A 19,674-nucleotide genomic window follows, 5' to 3' on the forward strand; every position below is an offset into this window, starting at 1 on the left:
CCTCAGGTGTGACAATGGCCTCCACCACCATATGTAATGATTTGTTTCCAAGATTCTGTCCATCTTCTTCATGAACTCGCTTCAGGACATGCCTGTGTCCAAACTCTCCCAGTCACTATTCCGAGCACTGTGGGGGATCCTGAAGGTCTAATAATGTCCACTGCAGCACTCTCCCAATCCCCAAGTCTCTTCCTCCTAATCCTATGACCCATTATCTAACTGCCCCTCCTACCCACCAGAAAAATATATTTTGCCAAATAATGATTGCTAATCATCAAGAATGTGCCTACATCTCCTTGGGATTCACACTTGATGAACTTAAGTGTAATTGCTAACGGCTGAATGCAGGCTGACACCTCCCATAAAGCCTGTAAAACCCCACCACAAGTCCTTCTGCTTGACAAAGCTGCTCACACTTGTGAATCTCCAGGTTGTAACGAGGTGGTGACCCAGTCCCTGAAATGGACACCATCAATGCATCATCAAACTTGCAGTGATGTGGGAGAGGTTATTCTTTCCAAGCCAGGCTCCACCTATCTCATCACATATTACCCACGAGGACTGGGAGATTGTCTGTGGCTCACACACCAGAATGTTGGGCATCCCTATCACATGCCTGTACTGAAATCTCCCTGGAGTGTTTGTGAATTTTGTAGCCACACCTGCTGCGCTGGGTCAACACCTCCCATTTTATCTCCCAAACAGTTTTTCTCTTCTGTCATCATCCTTTATGTTGTGGTACAGAAGTCTGTAGGTCTAAGTTGCATCAAAGGGTGTTAGCATTCAAACTCTGTCACACTGTGTCCCCAGTTGTGCTGATATGCAGTGATATTTAGAAAATTTTTGTGTGTAATAAAGGTACTGGAGTTATGAAAGGACTCTTTTATTTTAGAAATGCACTCTAAGAAGTTATGTATTCAAAGACCTGATACTTGGGATTATAAATTTCAAACCAGTAAGTAAATCATGATAAACAAACACAAAAAATGTGCATAAATACAACAAATGATGTGAGACAAAGGAAGGGTCCAACACAGTCATTCCATTTATATATACATATGAAAATAGTTATTTCAAAAGTAGAATATGCTCATGCATCAGTAATTTCAATGTTGAGGATAAATTATAAATGGCAGGAGGAAACTGGTTTTGGGGTGTACACAAGTATCACAGTGTTAAAATGTACATTTAAGATACACGTAATTTATTTTCAGTCAACTATACATACATTAAACAATTTTTTTAAAGAAATATACAAAACCTGTTCCTTTATAATCATTGTACTATGGTTTATTAGCAACATTCTCAAAAGTATTCGTGGCTACTGTACCTGTAAGGTAGAAAAAGAATACAATCAGGGGTTCCTGGCAATGTTACCCAACTCCATGTTCAGCGAGATTATGTTGGCAATTTGACATTGGCTACAGTGGGAGTATTTACACCAGAGAAATTGGCAAACCCTACAGACCAGGATTTCACTTACTGTGTATTGTATGTCTGGACCTAAGACTGAGTTAGGATATGGGAGCTCCCTAGTGGCCTAAAATTTAGGATTCTGGGCTTCCAGTGCTGGTGCCTAGGTTCAATCTCTGGTTGGGGAACTGAACTCTCACAAGCTGTGTGGTGTGTGGGGGACACAAAAAGAAAAAAAAGGGAAAAAAAGAGAAAAACAAATACTGTATGCTAACTCATATATACGGAATCTAAAAAAAAAAAAAAGAAAGGTACTGATGAACCCAGTGACAGGGCAAGAATAAGGATGTAGATGCCAAGAATGGACTGGAGGACATGGGGTTGGGGGGCAGGGGGGCAAAGGGGAAGCTGGGACAAAGTGAGAGAGTAGCATAGACATATATACACTACCAACTGTAAAACAGATAGCTAGTGGGATGTTGCTGTATAAAAAAGGGAGATCAACTCGATGATGGGTGATGCCTTAGAGGGCTGGGATGGGGAGGGTGAGAGGGAGTCATGGGAGGGAGGGGATATGGGGATATATGTATAAATACAGCTGATTCACTTTGGTGTACCTCAAAAGCTGGTACAAGAGTGTAAAGCAATTATTTTCCAATAAAGAGCTTGAAAAAAAAAAAAAAACACCAAAGACTGAGGTAGGATATGTTAATAACGCAGATTTATCTTTAACACATATAATGTATGTGGCCATTACATTATGTATAGTACAAAAATTGAGAAAAAACAGAGAACATATTCTTTCACTATGCCATATTACAATTCTATGCAGAAAAGATGTCACTCACATTATTGGTAAATGAGTGAAGTCTCAGATATCTTCATTGTTTCCCTGATATTCAAGTTCTCAAAGAAGGAGGAAATAGACAAAACTCACAAAATAAAAGTAGGCAAGAGACAGAAATAGAAATTTATCAAGACACGCAAGTAAAAACTAGACACATCAAAAAAATTAAAAAATCTTAAAATCAAGAATCTTGAGATAGAATCTTCTGGCAGTCCAGTGGTTAGGGCTCTGAGCTTCCACTGCAGGGGGCATGGATTCAATCCCTGGTTGAGGAACTAAAATCCCACATGCCATGAAGTGCATCCCTTCCCCCCCAAAAGGAAGAACCATGATAGAAATGCAATTAAAATCATAATGGGGGCTTCCCTGGTGGCCCAGTGGTTAGGAATCCACCTGCCAATGCAGGGAACATGCGTTCGAGCCCTGGGTTGGGAGGATCCCATATGCCACAGAGAAACTAAACCCATGGGCCACAACTACGGAGCCTGTGCTCTAAAGCCTGAGAGCCACAACTATTGAGCCCATGTGCCACCACTACTGAAGCCTAGAGTTCGTGCTCCACAAGAGAAGCCACCACAACGAGAAGCCTGTGAACCACAATGAAGAATAGCCCCCACTCTCTGCAACTACAGGAAGCCCGCACACAGCAATGAAGACCCAACACAGCCAATAAGAAATAAAAATAAATTTAAAAATTCATTAAAAAAAAGATTAAAAAAATCATATTGACTTTATACTGGGATTTTACAGTCCTAATTGGAGAGGTCAGTCTGCATTCAGTCTCAACTTTTAAGCTAGGTTGGTTAAGTTTAGCTCACAAAACGGGGCAGGAAAGTTCTTGCTGATTAACAATCATTATTTGGTAACTTACATTTTCTGGGGGGTGGGGGAGAAGTAACAGGACGGGTAAAGGGATTAGGAGGAAGAGCCTTGGGGACCAGGCCATGTGAGGGCCACAGTGCACATTCCTTGTCCTTCAGTGCTCCTCAACACTGCCCAGAACAGTGAACATGTCAACTACATAATGGGGCAACAGGGACATCCTGAAGGGGTTTATGAAAACGAAGGAAGGGACCGTGAAAACGTGTCACTGCATATGGCAGTGGAAGCAGTGTCACATCTGGGGTGACACCAATGATCCTCTCCACGGTGCCTGGTTTGGTACTGCTGTCACTGTAAGGACTTCCCAAAAGTGAGGGTGTTTGCAGGAAAGAGACGTACACTGGGAAAAATGAAGCTGGAGGTCCTGATGGAGAAGCAGATGTCAGGAGTTGGTAGTTCATTGTTGGGACAAAGCAGATGGAGTCCCTGCTCCAAGGAGCAGAAGAGAAGGCAGTGAATGGGTGCAGTGTAGAGCAACCACTCTCATCAAAGGCCTGGCAGTAGTGAGCCCTTATGGAAGTCCCTCAACCTGTCTGAGCTGCACACCCCTTCTTTTACAAACGGGAATAATAATGGACTCTGAGCACTGGTTTGGATGGGTAGATAAATGGAGTCATTCACAGGAAAGAAAGTCATCAATTTTGTTTCCCAGGGAAAAGATAATCCTATCCATCACCATGGGTCTGAGGTATGAGCAGGGATCCTGGGGTGGGGTGCCAAAGTGTCCAGACGGACAAAGTAACTGAGTCCTCAACTGAGGGAAGAGGACTAAAGTGACCAGACTCCCCATGTCCTGAACCAGGCAACCTGGCATTGAATCCAGATTCCTATCTTACTGGGAGGGGTTCACACCAGACAATACATTCTCTCTGTGCTTCAATTTCCTCCCAAGAAAGGCTCCATCTGCTGCACAGTAACTGCAGAGGTTCTTCCCATTCTGTTCCAATGTAAAACTCCTTGAACTTCAGTCCCATCTACATTTTCTACATTCATAAGGCCCTTTCACCAGTGTGAACTCTCTGATGTATAATCAAGTGGCACTTTTTGGTGAAAGATTTACCACATCCCTTGCACTCACAAGGCTTTTCTCCAGTGTGGATTTTCCTATGAATGTGGAGGAGCTGTCTTCGGCTAAAGGATTTCCCACAGTCACTGCACTCATAAGGCCTTTCGCCCGTGTGAACTCTCTGATGACGATGAAGACTTGACCTATCAGTAAAACATCTCTCACATTCACTGCACTTATAAGGCCTTTCTCCAGTGTGAAGTCTGTGATGACGATGAAGGCTTGAGCTACCAGTAAAACATTTCCCACATTCACTGCACTCATAAGGCCTTTCTCCAGTGTGAAGTCTATGATGACGACGAAGGGTCGAGCTACCAGTAAAACATTTCCCACATTCACTGCATTCATAAGGCTTTTCTCCAGTGTGAACTCTCTGATGATAATAGAGACCAGAACTAGTAGTAAAGGATTTCCCACATTCACTGCACTCATAAGGCCTTTCTCCACTGTGAACTCTCTGATGGTACTGTAGGGCAGTCCTTGCAAAAAAAGATTTCCCACATTCACTGCACTCATAAGGCATTTCTCCACTATGAACTCTCTGATGATACTGTAGGCCAGTCCTAGCAGCAAAAGATTTCCCACACTGACTACACTCATAAGGCTTTTCTCCACTGTGAACTCTCTGATGGTAACGAAGGCTCACCCTAGCAGTAAAAGATTTTCCACATTTATTGCATTCATAAGGCTTTTCTCCAGTGTGAACTTTCCTATGAACACTGAGGTGTCCATTTCGGCTAAAGAATTTCCCACATATACTGCACTCAAAAGGCTTTTCTCCACTGTGAACTCTCTGATGATTACAAAGGATCGACCTATTAGTAAAAGATTTCCCACATTCACTGCACTCATAAGGCCTTTCTCCAGTGTGAACTCTCCTATGATAATAGAGACCAGATCTAGTAGCAAAAGATTTCCCACATTCACTGCACTCATAAGGCCTTTCCCCACTGTGAACTCTCTGATGTGTAAGGAAGCTAGACTTGTGGGTAAAAATTTTTCCACATTGGCTGCATTCATAAGGCCTTTCTCCAGTGTGAACTTTCTGGTGCTGAATATGGTTACTTCTTTGGGTGCAGGCTTTCCCACAGTTGCTGCATTCACAAAACCTTTCCCTAGTGAGAACTCTTTCATCCTTAACCAGTATTTCCATGTGGCTGGAGAATTTGTTGCCTTCCCCCGAGCTGTGATTTTTTCCACTAGGAAAAACAGCTTCACAATCCTTACTGTTATTTTGTTTCTTCCTGATATTAATCAACTGTTGCTTAAGTCCCATGTTAGCCATGAAGTTGTTCCCAGTCTCCGTGTAGGTAGAGAGATTCCCTGCTGTGCAGATTGTGCAACTCGTCAAAAATGCGAGTCTCCCCACATCACAGCTGAAGGGTTTCTCTCTAATGTGCTGCTTCTGGTGATCTTGAAGGTTTGCAGTGAAATAGAAGTGTTTCCCACATGCCCCACATGTATATGCTTTCTGCCCCCTATTTGGTCCTTGCTCTTCAGCCAAGTGCAAAATGTCTCTCAAGACTGGGATGCACATCTTACAGGGCTGGGCCATCTCAGGAGACAAACCTGCTCTTGGAGTCCTAATCTGTGACACTCCTTCTCCAGCTATGCTCTGTTCAGAAAGTGTCCTTTCATCCTGGACTCCATGAAAAGAATCTGAAAACAAAGACATGATGGTGAAGTTCACATTGACTTTATTGGGTGGGAGAGACATCAACACAATTGTACATCTAACACCAGAAAGAATCAATGGAATTGTGCTCAGGAAATAGAGTAAGGGTGAAATTGAGAAAGAAGGTGCTCTCACCAAGCACAGGACACAAGGACTGGATGTGGCCCAAGGCAAAAGGCAAGTTCTACATTCACTCCTCTGTCGATGGCTTTTACCAGGACCCCTTCTGTTGGTGACCTATCATACTGCACATAAGTGTATGTCAATCCCCAGAAAATCTGACTGCAACAGGTAGCTGGCATTCAAGAAATATTAAAAGATACATGTATGTTTGAGGACATAAACAACATCAGTAAGTACTAAAGGGAAAATAGTGTGAAGATGACATGAGATAAGTCAGTTAAATAGGTAGTAGAGAATGGATTCTAAGCTAGAGACAGACTAAACATGGGAAATAGGGAATTTTCTGCCAGTCCAGTGGTTAAGACTCAATGCTTCCAATACAGGGAGTGTGGGTTTGATCCCTGCTCAGGGAACTAGGATCCCACATGCCACAGGGTGCAATCAAACAAAAAAACAAAAATGAAAATAGTAGAAACAACAAGTTAGCAGAATGTCAACAATGGAGAAAGGACAAGAGAAGTTGTTGGGGGTCACTGGCAATAGCACTAATACTCTAGTCAAACAAGATACGTTCCAGTAAAGCAATTATACTCCAATAAAAATCTGAAAAAAATTAATTAAAAAAAAGAGATACTTCCAGGTATGACTTCAACACAGACCCTATATCAAGCTCTCTCCCAGCTGCCACTCATTTTACAAGGCTAGCTCTGAGGTCTTTATACTGAGATCAGAGTCATGTCCATCCTGTGAAATCACCAAGGACTCTTCAACCCCAGTTGAACAACTACATCGGACAGAAATGATAGAAGTCCTAACAGTCAGGACAGGTAAGTGGCCAACTTGAGCCCAGAGGAACTCAGTACACAACAGACCAAGAAACAACATTTAAATACCACAAAAAGAATGTCGAGTGGAGCCAGAGGGGGAAGGACATATAGCCGATAAGTACAAACTGTTAAGAAGAATCCATCTCCCACCTAAACAGGAACAATATAACTAATGTAACTCTTTTGCAACTATAGAGACTACTGAAGATTTGCTGTGTCCCACAAAACAAAGTTTGAACAGGCAAAGCTTCAAAACCAGAATCAGATATCACAGGAATGTTGCGATGATCGCACTGGGAATATACAACAATTTTGATTAATATGCTAATTAATGTCTGCTAATGGATAAAGGAGATAGCATATGAAACCAGAAAATTAAGCACAGAGATGGAAAGTAACCAAGAATCAATAAGAAATGCTAGAGATTGAGAATACCATAACAGAAATGAAAAATGACGTGATGGGCTTATTTATAAATTGGACATAGCTGAGGAAAGAATCTCAGCTGGATGTTCTCTTAGGAAAAGCTTCCAAAACTGGAAAGAAAAAAAAGACAAGAAGAAAAAACAAAACAAAACAAAAAAACAATATTCAAGATCGGTGGGACAACTACAAAATGTTGTACAAAGGTTAATGTACACTTATGGAAACATTAAAAGAAAAAGAGATAAAGGAACAGAAACAATATTTGAGGCAATGATGAAGGAGAATTTCCAAGAAATTACTGCCAGACACCAACGAAGAAATCCAGGAAGCTCAGAGAACATCAAGCAGGTTTAATGTGAAAAAACTACACCTTGGAATTTCACATTTAAATGCACAAAAAAGCCCTGAAAGAAGCCATGCGAATAAACACATTACAGATAGAAGAGCAAAAAAAAATAATTACCTTTGAACTCATGCAGACAGGAAGAGAATGAAGTCAAACATTTAAAGTGCTGGGTGTGGGTGTGGAGGGTGACCCTCAGCAACCCAAAATTTGGTATCCAGCAAAAATTACCCTTCAACAGTGATGATGAAATACACATTTTCTTAGATATAGAAAAATTGTGGGAATATATTAAAAGAAGTTCTTTAGAGAGATGAAGGGACTTCCCTGGCGGGTCAGTGGTTACTACCCCATGCTTCCACTGCAAGGGGCACAAACGGGTTTGATCCCTAGTCCAGAAACTAAGATCCCGCATGTGGCACTGAATGGCCAAAAAAAGAGAGAGAGAGATGGAAAATGATATAGATCAGAAACTTGGATTTCATAGAGAAAGGAAGAGCATCAGGTGAAAAAATATTAACATGACTTGATATATGCATACACTGCAATGACTACAACATAACTTTAGTTGACATCAGAGTTACAATTTTCTTTCTTTAGATGAGAACTTTTAAGATTTACTTTCTTAAAAACTTCTAAATATACAATACAGTTTTCTTAACTAAAGTCACTATGCTGTGCATTACATCCCCAGGACTTAATCTTCTTATAACTAGAAATCTGTAACTCCTGACATGCTTCACCCACTTCATCTATCCAACTTTCCCTGTTCTGGCAAACACTAACCTGTTGTCTGCGTCTGAGTTTGGTGTTGTCACTGCTGCTTTTTAGATTTCATGTAATTATAATCATGTAGTACAGTTAAACCTTTAACAACATGGGTTAGAACTGTTTGGGTCCACTCATATAGGGATATTTTTCAATAAATACACAACACTACATGATCTTTAGTTGGATGAATTCAAAAATGGGAAATTTCAGAGTAACAGGACTGACTACATCACTTAAGCATCTGCAGATTTCAGTATACGCAGGGGCTCTTGGAACCAATCCTCTGTGGAAACAGAGGGACAAGTGAATTTGTCTTTCTCTGACTTATTTCACTTAGCATAATGCCCTCAAAATCCAATCATGTTGTTGTAAACAGCAAAATTTCCTCTTTTTTTTTATGGTTGAATAAAACTGAATAACATTCCATATATATTACATGTTTGTTATCCACTCATACATCAAACAACACTTAGGTTGTTTCCATGTGTTGGACATTGTAAATAACGCAGCAATAAACATGAAGTACAAATATCTTTTTGAGATGATGTCACTCCCCTGGATAAATACACAGAGATGGAATTGCTGGACCATATGGTAGTTGCTTTTTTTTTTTAATTTATTTTACTTTTTTATTTATATGGCATTTTTTATTTATATGGCATTGAGTCTTTGTTGCTGCACACGGGCTTTCTCTAGCTGTGGAGAATGGGGACTACTCTTTGTTGAGGTGCACGGGCCTGTCATTGTGGTGGCTTTTCTTGTTACAGAGCATGGGTTCTAGGTGCTCAGGCTTCAGCAGTTGTGGTGTGTGGGCTCAATACTTGTGGTGCACAGGCTTAGCTGCTCTGAGGCACATGGGATCCTCCCAGACCCAGGCTCGAACCCATGTCCCCTGAATTGGCAGGTGAATTCTTAACCACTGCACCACCAGAGAAGCCTTGCTTTTTTAATTTTGCAAGGATTCTTCATACTTTTTTCCACAGTGGTAGAAATAATGCACATCCCCACCAACAGTGCACATGGGGTCCCTCTTCTCCACATCTACACCAACACTTATTTCCTGTCTTTTTCATAACAGACATTATAACAGGTGTGAGGTGGTATCTCACTGTGGTATCAATTTGCAATTCCCTGACAATCAGTGACACTGAGCATCTTTTAATGTAGAAGGTCCCCATTTGCAGATCTTCTTCTCAAAAATGTCTACTTAGATCTAACAGATAACAGTAACTATAAAACAACAGTATAAAGCATGTACTCCACCACTTGCTTTCGAACACACCCACCCATATATGTACGCTTATGTAAAATTAAAATAAAAGACAACAATAATACAATGAAGAAGAAAAAGCAATAAGGATTTTTTTTTAATTACAAGCTATTTAAGCTACCCATGAAGTCATATAGTGTCATTTTAAAGTGGACCTGAATTAGTTGTAAGTACATATTGTAAACTCCATTGCAACTACATAAAAAAAAAAAAGGAACAAGTATAGATTATGATATGCTAACAAAGGAGATCAAAAAACAGGACTGAATTTTATGTTGTCTCTGAGAAACCCACTTTAAATACAAAGATGCATATAGAGAGAGCTCCCTGGTGGCGTAGTGGTAAAGAATCTGCCTTCCAATGCAGTGGACTCAGGTTTGATCCTGGGTCAGGGAACTAGATCCCACATGCATGCCGCAACTAAGAGTTTGCATGCCACAACTAAGGAGCCTGTCAGCCGCAACTAAACACATGCCACAACTAAAGGAGCCAGTGAGCTGCAACTAAGGAGCCTGTGAGGCACAATAAGGAGCCTGCCTGCTGCAACTGAGACTCAGAACAATCAAAATAAATAAAAATTTTAAAAATGCTTAAGAAAAGATGCATATAGATTAAAAGTAAATTGATAGAGAAAAAGAGACAAACACAAATCGGAAGAAAAAAAGAAAAGTAGTAGTAACTACATTAATATCACAGTAGATTTCACATAAGCAAAGTTATCGTGGATAAAGAGAATGACACAATGGTAAAGAGGTCAATATTCCAGGATGCACAACAATCCTTAACAAGCCTGCACCTAGCAACACAATATCAAATATGAGGTAAAACAGACCTAAAAGTAACAATAGATGAATCTGCTATAATAATTGGAGACTTCATTCAATACCCCTCTATAAGAAATGAACAGATCCAGCAAAGAAAAAAACCATGAGGACACTGGTAAACTGAGGATCACCATCATCAATCAACTGGATAAAACAGACACCTATAGATTACCAGGCAACTCCATTCAAAAACAGCAGAATATTCTTCTCAAACTGACACAGGATAGTCACAAGATATGCCACATCCTGGGCCAGAAAAAACACCTTAACAAATTTAAAAGAATAAAAAACAAGCAAGGTCAGTTCTCACAACACAGCTAAATTATACCTGCAACCATTAACAAAAAGATAGCTGGAAAATTGTACAATACTAAGAAATTAAACAATACACTTCCAAATAAAACACGAGTCAAAGAAGAAATCTCAAGATCAGTTTTTAAGTATTTTGAAAGAAATTAACACAGCACTTCTCAAAACATGCAGATGCAGGGGAAGCAGTGTTTATTTGGCAATTTATATCACTGAATGCATAAATTAATTAAAAGATCTAAAATCAGTCATCTGTACTTCTACCTTAGGAAACTAGGAAGAAATGAAATAAAAAGGAAAAAGGGAAGAAATAATTTAAAAATCAGTAGAGAAAAATCAACAAAGCCAAAAGAAAAAAAAAGCTGGTTCTTTAAAATGACCAATAAAATAAAAAAGGTTCTAGTCAGACTAATCATAAAAACAAGACAGGACACAAATTACTAACATCAAAAATAAAAGAGAGGGGCGAAGGGGAAGCTTGGACGAAGAGAGCAGCATAGACATATTTACACTACCAAATGTAAAATAGATAGCTAGTGGGAAGTTGCTGTATAACAAAAGGAGATCAGCTTGATGATGGGTGATGTCCTGGAGGGCCAGGACAGGGAGGATGAGAGGGAGTTTCAGGAGGGAGGGGATATGGGGATATATGTATAAATACAGCTGATTCACTTTGGTGTACCTCAAAAGCTGGTACAAGAGTGTAAAGCAATTATACTCCAATAAAGAGCTTAAAAAAATAAACTAAAAAAAGAGGATAGGGACTTCCCTGGTGGCACACTGATTAAGAATCCACCTGCCAAAGCAGGGAACAGTTTTGATCACTGGGCTGGGAAGATCCCACATGCCGCGGAGCAACTAAGCCCATGTGCCACAACTGTCGAGCCTGTGTTCTAGAGTCCATGAGCCACAACTATTGAGCCTGTGCTCTAGAGCCTGTGAGCCACAACTATTGAGCCCTTGTGCTGCAACTACTGAAGCCCACGCACCTAGAGCCCGTGCTCCACAACAAGAGAAGCTACCGCAATGAGAAGCCCGCACACCACAACGAAAAGTAGCCCCTGCTTGCCACAACTAGAGAAAGCCCGCACACAGCAACAAGGACTCAACACAGCCAATAAATAAATAAATAAACAAATAAACAAGTAAATGACAGTATAGACCAATATCTCTCATGAACACAGATGAAAAATCCTCACAAAATATCAGTAAATTGTTTCAAAAATGGTAGTAAAAGAATTATACACCATGACCAGTTGAGCATGATCCAAGGTATGCAATGCTAATTTAACATTCAAAAATCAATTAACATAACCCATGTCATTAGCAGGTTAAAAACCAATTCATGATCTCATCAACAAATGCAGAAAAAGAATCTGACAAAATCCAACAGCTATTCATGATAAAAATCTCCATCTGGTAGTAACCAAAAAATTGAAGAAAAAAAAAGAAACTTCAACTTGATAAACTAAATAAAACCCTATAGCTACTATCATACTTACTAGAGAAAAACTAGAACTCTCTCACTAAGGTGAAGAAGGCAAGGAGGTTCCCTTTTACAACTCCCTTTCAACTTTATACTGAAAGTCAAAACAAAGGCGATGAGAGAAGATGATATAAAAGGTATACAGATCGGGAAGGAAGGAATAAAACTGTCTTCATTCTCAGATAACCTGACCAGCTATGTTAAAAACCCAAAAAATAGATTTAAAAAAATTCCTGGAACTAATAAGAAATTATAACAAGCTTTCAGGATATAAGGTTAACATACAAAAGTCAATCATGTACTAAATACCATCAATGAACAAGTGAATTTGAAATTAAAAACACAATACCGTGTAAATTAGCAACCTTAAAAAGAGAGAGAGAATGAGAGGAAGAAATCTTAGTTACAAATCTACCAAAACATGTACAAGATCTACATGAGGGAAACTATAAAACTCTGATAGAGAAATCAAGAATTCCCTTACTGTCCAGTGGTTAGGATTTCATGCTTTCACTGCCATGGGCCTGTGTTCGATCCCTAGTTGGGTAACTAAAATCTCTCAAGCCTTGCAATGTGGCCAAAATCAAACAAACAAACAAATGCACACTCTAAGAAAGCAATCAAAGAACTAAATAAATGGCCAGATATTTCCCATTCATAAAGAGGAAGATCCAGTATTGTCAAGATGTCAGTTCTTCCCAACTTCACTTATAGATTCAATGCAATCCAAATCAAAATCCCAGCAAGTTATTTTGTGGATATAAATACACCGATCCTAAAGTTCATATAGAAAGGCAAAAGTTCCAGAATAGTCAACACAATACTGAAGAAGAACAAAGTTGGCAGACTGACACTACTCAACTTTAAGACTTAATATCTAAAGTAATCAAGCCAGTGTGGTATTGTTGAAAGGACAGAGAAATGCTCAATGAACAGTGCTGAGAGCCCAGAAACAGACCCACAGAAATGCACTCAAATGACATTCAACAGATGAGCAAGCCCAATACAATGGAGAAAAGGGAAGTCTTTTTAATCAGTGGACAACTAAACATCACATGCCAAGAAACTGATCTAGACACAAACCTTACACCCTTCATAAAAAATTAACTCAAAATTGATCATACAACTAAATGTTAAATACAAAAAACTCTTAAAACTTAGTAAGAAAACAAAAACCCAAATACTACATGAGCAAAACAATTAATAAGCATCTTATTAAAAGAAGATATATAGGACTTGCTACGTGGCACAGTGGTTAAGAATCTGCCTGCTAATGCAGGGGAAACAGGTTCGATCCTGGGAAGATACCACATGCCATGGAGCAACTAAGCCCCTGTGCCACAACTATTGAGCCCTTGTGCCACAACTACTGAAGCCCACACACCTAGAGCCCATGTTCCGTAACAAGAGAAGCCATCACAATGAGGAGCCCACGCACCACAATGAAGAGTAGCCCCCCTGCTCCACAACTAGAGAAAGACCGTGTACAGCAACAAAGACTCAACACAACCAATAAAAGAATAAATAAATTTATATATAAAAAAAGAATATACACAGATGACAATTTAGCATATACAGAGATGCAAGGAAATGAAAACTAAACTGAAAAGTACACACCATTACATACTTATAATAAGGGCCAAAATCCAAACACTGACAACACCAAATGCTACTAAGGGTGTGAAGCAACAGGAATTTCATTCATTGCTGATAGAAATGTTTAGCAGAGGGCTTCCTAGGTGGCGCAGTGGTTAAGAATCTGCCTGCCGATGCAGAGGTCACGGGTTCGATCCCAGCTCCAGGAAGATCCCACATGCTGCAGAGCAACTAAGCCCATGTGTCCCCCCCAAAAAAAAAAAAAAAAAAAAAAAGGGAAATGTTTAGCAGATGCCAGAGTGGATACCGAGAAATTGGAACCTTGGGAAAGGGTTTTGCAGAAACAGCTCACGGACTGTTTTAGTCATGACCATGTCAGTGACGACACTCTGTTGCACAGTCAGGCACAAAAAAATGTCATGAACAGGAATGAGCAAAACTTGGATACCATGGATTTTGACAGTTGCCCGGTCAGAGAGGGCAAGCAAGAAGAGATCTATCAGACTGAGGGCAGGAATAATGAACCTGAATACTCACCTGAAAACTTTGGAGCTACAGATGTCCGGGCACTAAGGAGTAGGGATACACTCTGCCTAGCCACAGTTAACAAAAGCACACAACCAAGCAATTGAAAAAGAAAGCACTGCCCAGGGTCCAGATGTGAGAAGGACACAGCTGCCCTTATGGGAAAAGGAGAAAGGCAGAGCCTAGCTCACAGGATAAAGGTGGGTGTGAGGGCCTTACCCAGCATGCATACAAGTGCAAAGTTCTCTAGCATGACATCAAGGTACAGGTGTATCTGAACCTCATCAAGAAGACACCATTCCTCCCAGGAGAAGTACACGGCCACATCCTCAAAGGTCACACTGCCCTGGTATAACAGAAACAAATAAAACCATGAACAGTCTCACTCCTAAAAACCCACAATCCATCTTCCCACATATCTCCCCTACTGTCCAACCAGATGGAGCCTCTTGAGACCTGGGGAAGAAAACCTTCCTCTTTTGATCTGCTCCCACTGCCTCCAGAATACACAGGCAGTCATTTCAAGTCTAACTCCTGCTCTTCCCTGTTTATTTCCCTCAGAAAAAAAGGAGACTTCACTTACCTAAACCAGCTCAGCCTCACCTCACAGCACTTCCACATACTGGTGTCAGAATGAGGAGTAACCTTCCACACCTCTTTCCAATGGTGGTGCGAAATGGGAACCCCCTCCATAGAACCCAGCCTCCACTCAGGACCCTGGACATGGGATTCTCCATGGTGCCCAAACCAAAGGGCAGGGAGAATGGCAGGTGAAGAGCCGAAAGACATCTCAAATACAGAGAATGTGTGAGTGGGGGTGAGAACAAGTGAGGGACTGGGACAACCTCCACTTGCCCAAGTGCTTCTGTAGCCCTGGGAACATGTAAGAAAAGGCAGGCAATGGAGGAAAGGCCTTCCCTGACGACCTGCCGGTACCAGAGGCAGGTAACCTCGGGCTGACTAGCAAACCTCTCTGGCTCCATCCTCAGCTGTGACCTTATCAGTTGTGACCTTGGAAAAGTCACAACTTCCCTCTGCCTCAACGAACCTCCCCCCCCCCCCCCCCCAAACACACATTCTGTGCTTCCACTGAACAGGCTTTGCAGTATTTTTAAAAGCCTATATCTCAGATCCTGTCCTTTCTTTCCTCAAAACTCTCCACTGCCCCCAGGGCCCTAAGAAGAAAGGTACAACTACTCATCTACCCCTCCAGGTGCAGCATGGCCTCAAACTTTCTTCTTCATAGAAACAGGATGGACTTCAGGTCCCCAGAATGTTCCTGCTTCCGTTACATCTTCAGGCCTCACCCACAGCACATTAAACTGGGGTCAGAAATAGGGACACACCCCCGAAAGCTTCTGTGTCCTAGACCAGGGGCCTGGGATAAGGCGACGTGAACAGGCGCCCCTCACTCGGGGCGTTCGTATTTCGGTGAGGAAATGGGCAGGAGTGAACCCGGAGCACGCAGCGTTTACCTGTCCCGGGTCTCTCAGCGCAGGCACCGCCATAGGAACTTCCGGGCGGAGTGGAGGGGCAACAGTCGAGCGACCGTGTCCCACTCTGCACGGATACTCCCCGCACGCGGCGATGTCCTCGACCCTCAAAACCGCTCCCCGTTCAGTGCGAACACAGCCTCCTCTTGCGCCTGTTACCCCGACGCCTCGCTCCCAATACTGCACACCACGGCTTCTGACCAGGTCTACAGACTTCACCATAATCAAAATGGCCACCACGAAGAAACCGGAAGTCCCTCCCCAGGAGGTTCGCTCTCCCGGAAATGCCCTCTTATTCAGTTTTCATTGGATGAACGTCGCTGTCCCTTAGCGCAAAATCTTCTGGGTAATGTAGTTCAAGGAAGGAAGCCCACACAGGGAAGTACCCGGGAAAAAGCCCAGCCGTACCTGGAGAAGCGCTGGGAAATGACCTCTAGGGCTGCGGAGTAGCTCCAGCCTTCTTAAGGGGGCGGGGACCCATGGGGGCAGGGATTGTTAATAACATTTAAGAGGCCTTATGCTAGTTATCACTTGTTTGGTCATGATCTCCCCAGACTCCTTGAAGCCATGCAAGTTTAAATCCACTCATAACAAGAAAAAAAAAAAAAAAAAAACCTACATATTAATTTATTGCTCCTGAAATGCATGCAGCCTGAAGAGTTAAAGTCATTTTGCAAGCTTTGGCCAGGGACCAGAAAAAAGTCAGAACCCTGACTGGAAATATGGAGAGGGGATTTTGGACAGGCCTGAAGCATCTGGGCAAGAGGGAGAACACTGCTTCTAGTCCCCCTAGAAAAGGCTCTTCTGCCCACATAGTCAGTGACTGTGTCCAACTCAGTGACAAAAACTGATGGATGATCTGGCCACCCAAGATAGATGTTCTCTTGCTCTTAGTACATTCCCTGCTCCACCAGTCTGATTCACCTATACCCTACTCACATAAATGACCTTCCCTTATTATTATTTGGCTGCACTGCATGGCTTCTGGTATCTTAGCTCCTCGACCAGGGACCAAATCCAGGCCCACAGCAGTGAAAGGGAGAAGTCCTAACCACTGGACTGCCAGGGGATTCCCTGACCTTCTCTCTTAATCGTAAGGCCTAATCAGACCTACTTATCCTGGCCTCAGCTAGTGAATATGCTAATCTTTAGATCATATTTCACTTTGTATTTCTGCATTTCTCTTACTGAAGATGGTTTCATCTGATGTGCAGATGTTATCCACAGGTCTCACTGAAAACAGCAGTTTTGTGTGCAATACAATTTTCTTAATATAGTTGTTACAAAAGTATCAATATTGGTGGATTCCTATCCCAAGATAGACTTTTCTGTTTTGGGGGAAAATATAACTATCAAAAACACAATTGAATAAATGGCTGAACTTAGAAGCACCTGTATATTAGCCAACATTTACTTTCTCCAGATTATTCAGTGCCCATTTATCTGATACAGCTGAGCAGAAGTAGGTAATACATTTATCTTTCTACCAATCCTCTCTGTCTCAAATTAAAATTGGTATCTCCTAGACATGAAAATGATGAGCATGCCAACTTGGAAATAGGGATTATGTTCCTCACTCAGACTGGAGATGGGGTCCTGGGAAACTCCTCCTGCCTTTGTCTTATAAAACTTCACCTTGCTCATTGGATACAAATAGAAATACACTGATCAGACTGTCAACCAACTGGTCTTGGCCAACAACTTGGCTCATTGTTCCAGAGGGATCCCACAATGACAGCTTTTGGATTGAAACATTTCCTTGATGATATTTGGTCTACATTTGACTTGTATTTACAGAGTGGCCAGAGGGGTTTCTCTCAGCACTACCTGCCTTCTGAGTGACTTCCTGGCCATTAAATTTTGCCCCAGAACCTCTTGGTGGATGCACTTGAGAATTGGAGCGCCCCCCCACCCCGCCCCACCCCAGCCAAATGCATTGGCTTCTGTACTTTCCTTTACTGGTTCCTTCAGCTTTTGGTAATATATTCCTATGAACGTGATTGGCCCTGGAAACAGCAAAAATGTAAGTGTGAAAAAAAACTTTAGATACCATTTCTCAGTCACTTCAGACAGAAATCTCGGCTTATTACATGCATTCATATTTTCTTCCCTGGATGTTATTGTTTGGGCTTCATGATCTGGACTAGTGGGTGCATGATATTTGTCCTGCACAGATAAAAGCAGAGAGTTCAATACATTCACAGCAACAGACTCTGCCCCAGATCTCCCCACGAGGCAAGAGTCACATGCACATTCCTTATCCTAGTGAGTTTCTTCATCTCTTTTTACTGTCTCTCCTCCATTTTGAGTCTTTTGTGTTACTGTAATTGTAAACCCAAGCCAGTGGTTGATAGACACGTCTGTGCTCTAGCTCTGTATTTCCCAGCTTTCAGCTCCTTTGTGCTCATCAGCAGTGACACTGGTGTCTCTAAGTTCTTCTATGATTTCTGCTCCAAAAAATTATTTTTCCTTACATTGTTAAACATTTATAAATCTCTCATTTCTGAAGTTGGATCAATTAAAAATTTTTAAAGGAACTTCTGCGATCTACCTTTTCCTAGTTCAGCCACTTGAGAGCGCTGGAACTCAACTTTTTTAAACATTTATTTTTTATTACTGGCTCTGTTGGGTCTTCGTTGCTGTGTGTGGGCTTTCTCTAGTTGCAGGGGCTAGTCTTCATTGCAGTGTGCGTGTTTCTCATTGTGATGGCTTCTCTTGTTGCAGAGCACCAGCTCTAGGGCGTGTGGGCTTCATTAGTTGTAGCACACAGGCTTTAGAGAGCAGGTTCAGTGCTTGTGGCGAATGGGTTTAGTTCCTCTGCAGCATGTGGGACCTTCTCGGACCAGGGATTGAACCCATGTCCCCTGCATTGGCAGGAAGATTCTTTTTTTTTTCCCTCCAATAATACTTGCTTTAATCATTACATAATCTTCTTACAAAGATTATGAAAGATGGTGGTTTTCTTATTACCAGCGAACAAAGGATACCAGGTAATGTGTGAAATTTGAAGTTCCCAACCCATATAACTGATTGCACTGGGGCTAGAATATAATATCTGGACCATGTACAATCTCCCAAAAGTAGAGAAAAGGGAGCAACTTTTTTAGGCTTGGCAAACTGGCTGGCAACCTTTATAAATAAATCTATATGAGTTAAAAGAAAAAGTGATATCTTTCAAATTGATAATACTTTATGTGTTTCTGTGGAAATGAATTGGCCAGAGACAGGAGAATGCATGATTATTTCATGAAAATTATATACTCTATATTTTTTTAGCATTAACTATGTTTTCTTTGTAGTTATCTACATAACCAATAAATACCACCAATCAGTTGGATTTATAAAACTGAGGCACCTGTTATGTGCACCCACTGTACAGTGTTTACAGTGCTCTGAATGTTATATCATTTTATCTTACTTTTTTCAACTTTTAGAACTTTTGAGATATAATTGACACACAATAAACTGCATCTATTTAAAGTGTACAATTTGATATATTTTTATTATTAATATATATATGGCAATCCCAATCTCTCAATTCATCCCATCCCAACCACCCCCCCCCCCATTTCCCCGCTTGGTGTCCATGTTTGTTCTCTACATCTGTCTCTATTTCTGCCTTGCAAACAAGTTGATCTGTACCATTTTTCTAGATTCTGCATATATGCATTACTATACGATTTTCTTTTTCTCTTTCTGACTTACTTCACTCTGTATGACAGTCTGTCTCTAGGTCCATCCCTGTCTCTACAAATATCCCAATTTCATCCCTTTTTACAGCTGAGTAATATTCCATTG

The 19,674-nt window shown here is 41.2% G+C and overlaps 1 protein-coding gene across 1 annotated transcript; it reads right to left on the reverse strand.

Annotated features, from left to right (window-relative positions):
* Nucleotides 1-886: 886 nt before the first annotated feature.
* LOC130842936 (zinc finger protein 211-like) lies at nt 887-16,104 on the reverse strand. The gene is made up of 3 exons (XM_057719514.1): nt 15,859-16,104; nt 14,603-14,729; nt 887-5,867 (listed from the first exon to the last, which is right to left on the reverse strand). Exons 1-3 carry the CDS (start codon nt 16,096-16,098, stop codon nt 4,132-4,134), a joined length of 2,103 nt encoding a protein of 700 aa, XP_057575497.1. The 5' UTR covers nt 16,099-16,104; the 3' UTR covers nt 887-4,131.
* Between the last annotated feature and the right edge of the window lie 3,570 nt (nt 16,105-19,674).

This window comes from Hippopotamus amphibius, unplaced genomic scaffold (genome assembly GCF_030028045.1).
Source record: "Hippopotamus amphibius kiboko isolate mHipAmp2 unplaced genomic scaffold, mHipAmp2.hap2 H_1, whole genome shotgun sequence".
Classification (NCBI taxonomy): domain Eukaryota; kingdom Metazoa; phylum Chordata; class Mammalia; order Artiodactyla; family Hippopotamidae; genus Hippopotamus; species Hippopotamus amphibius.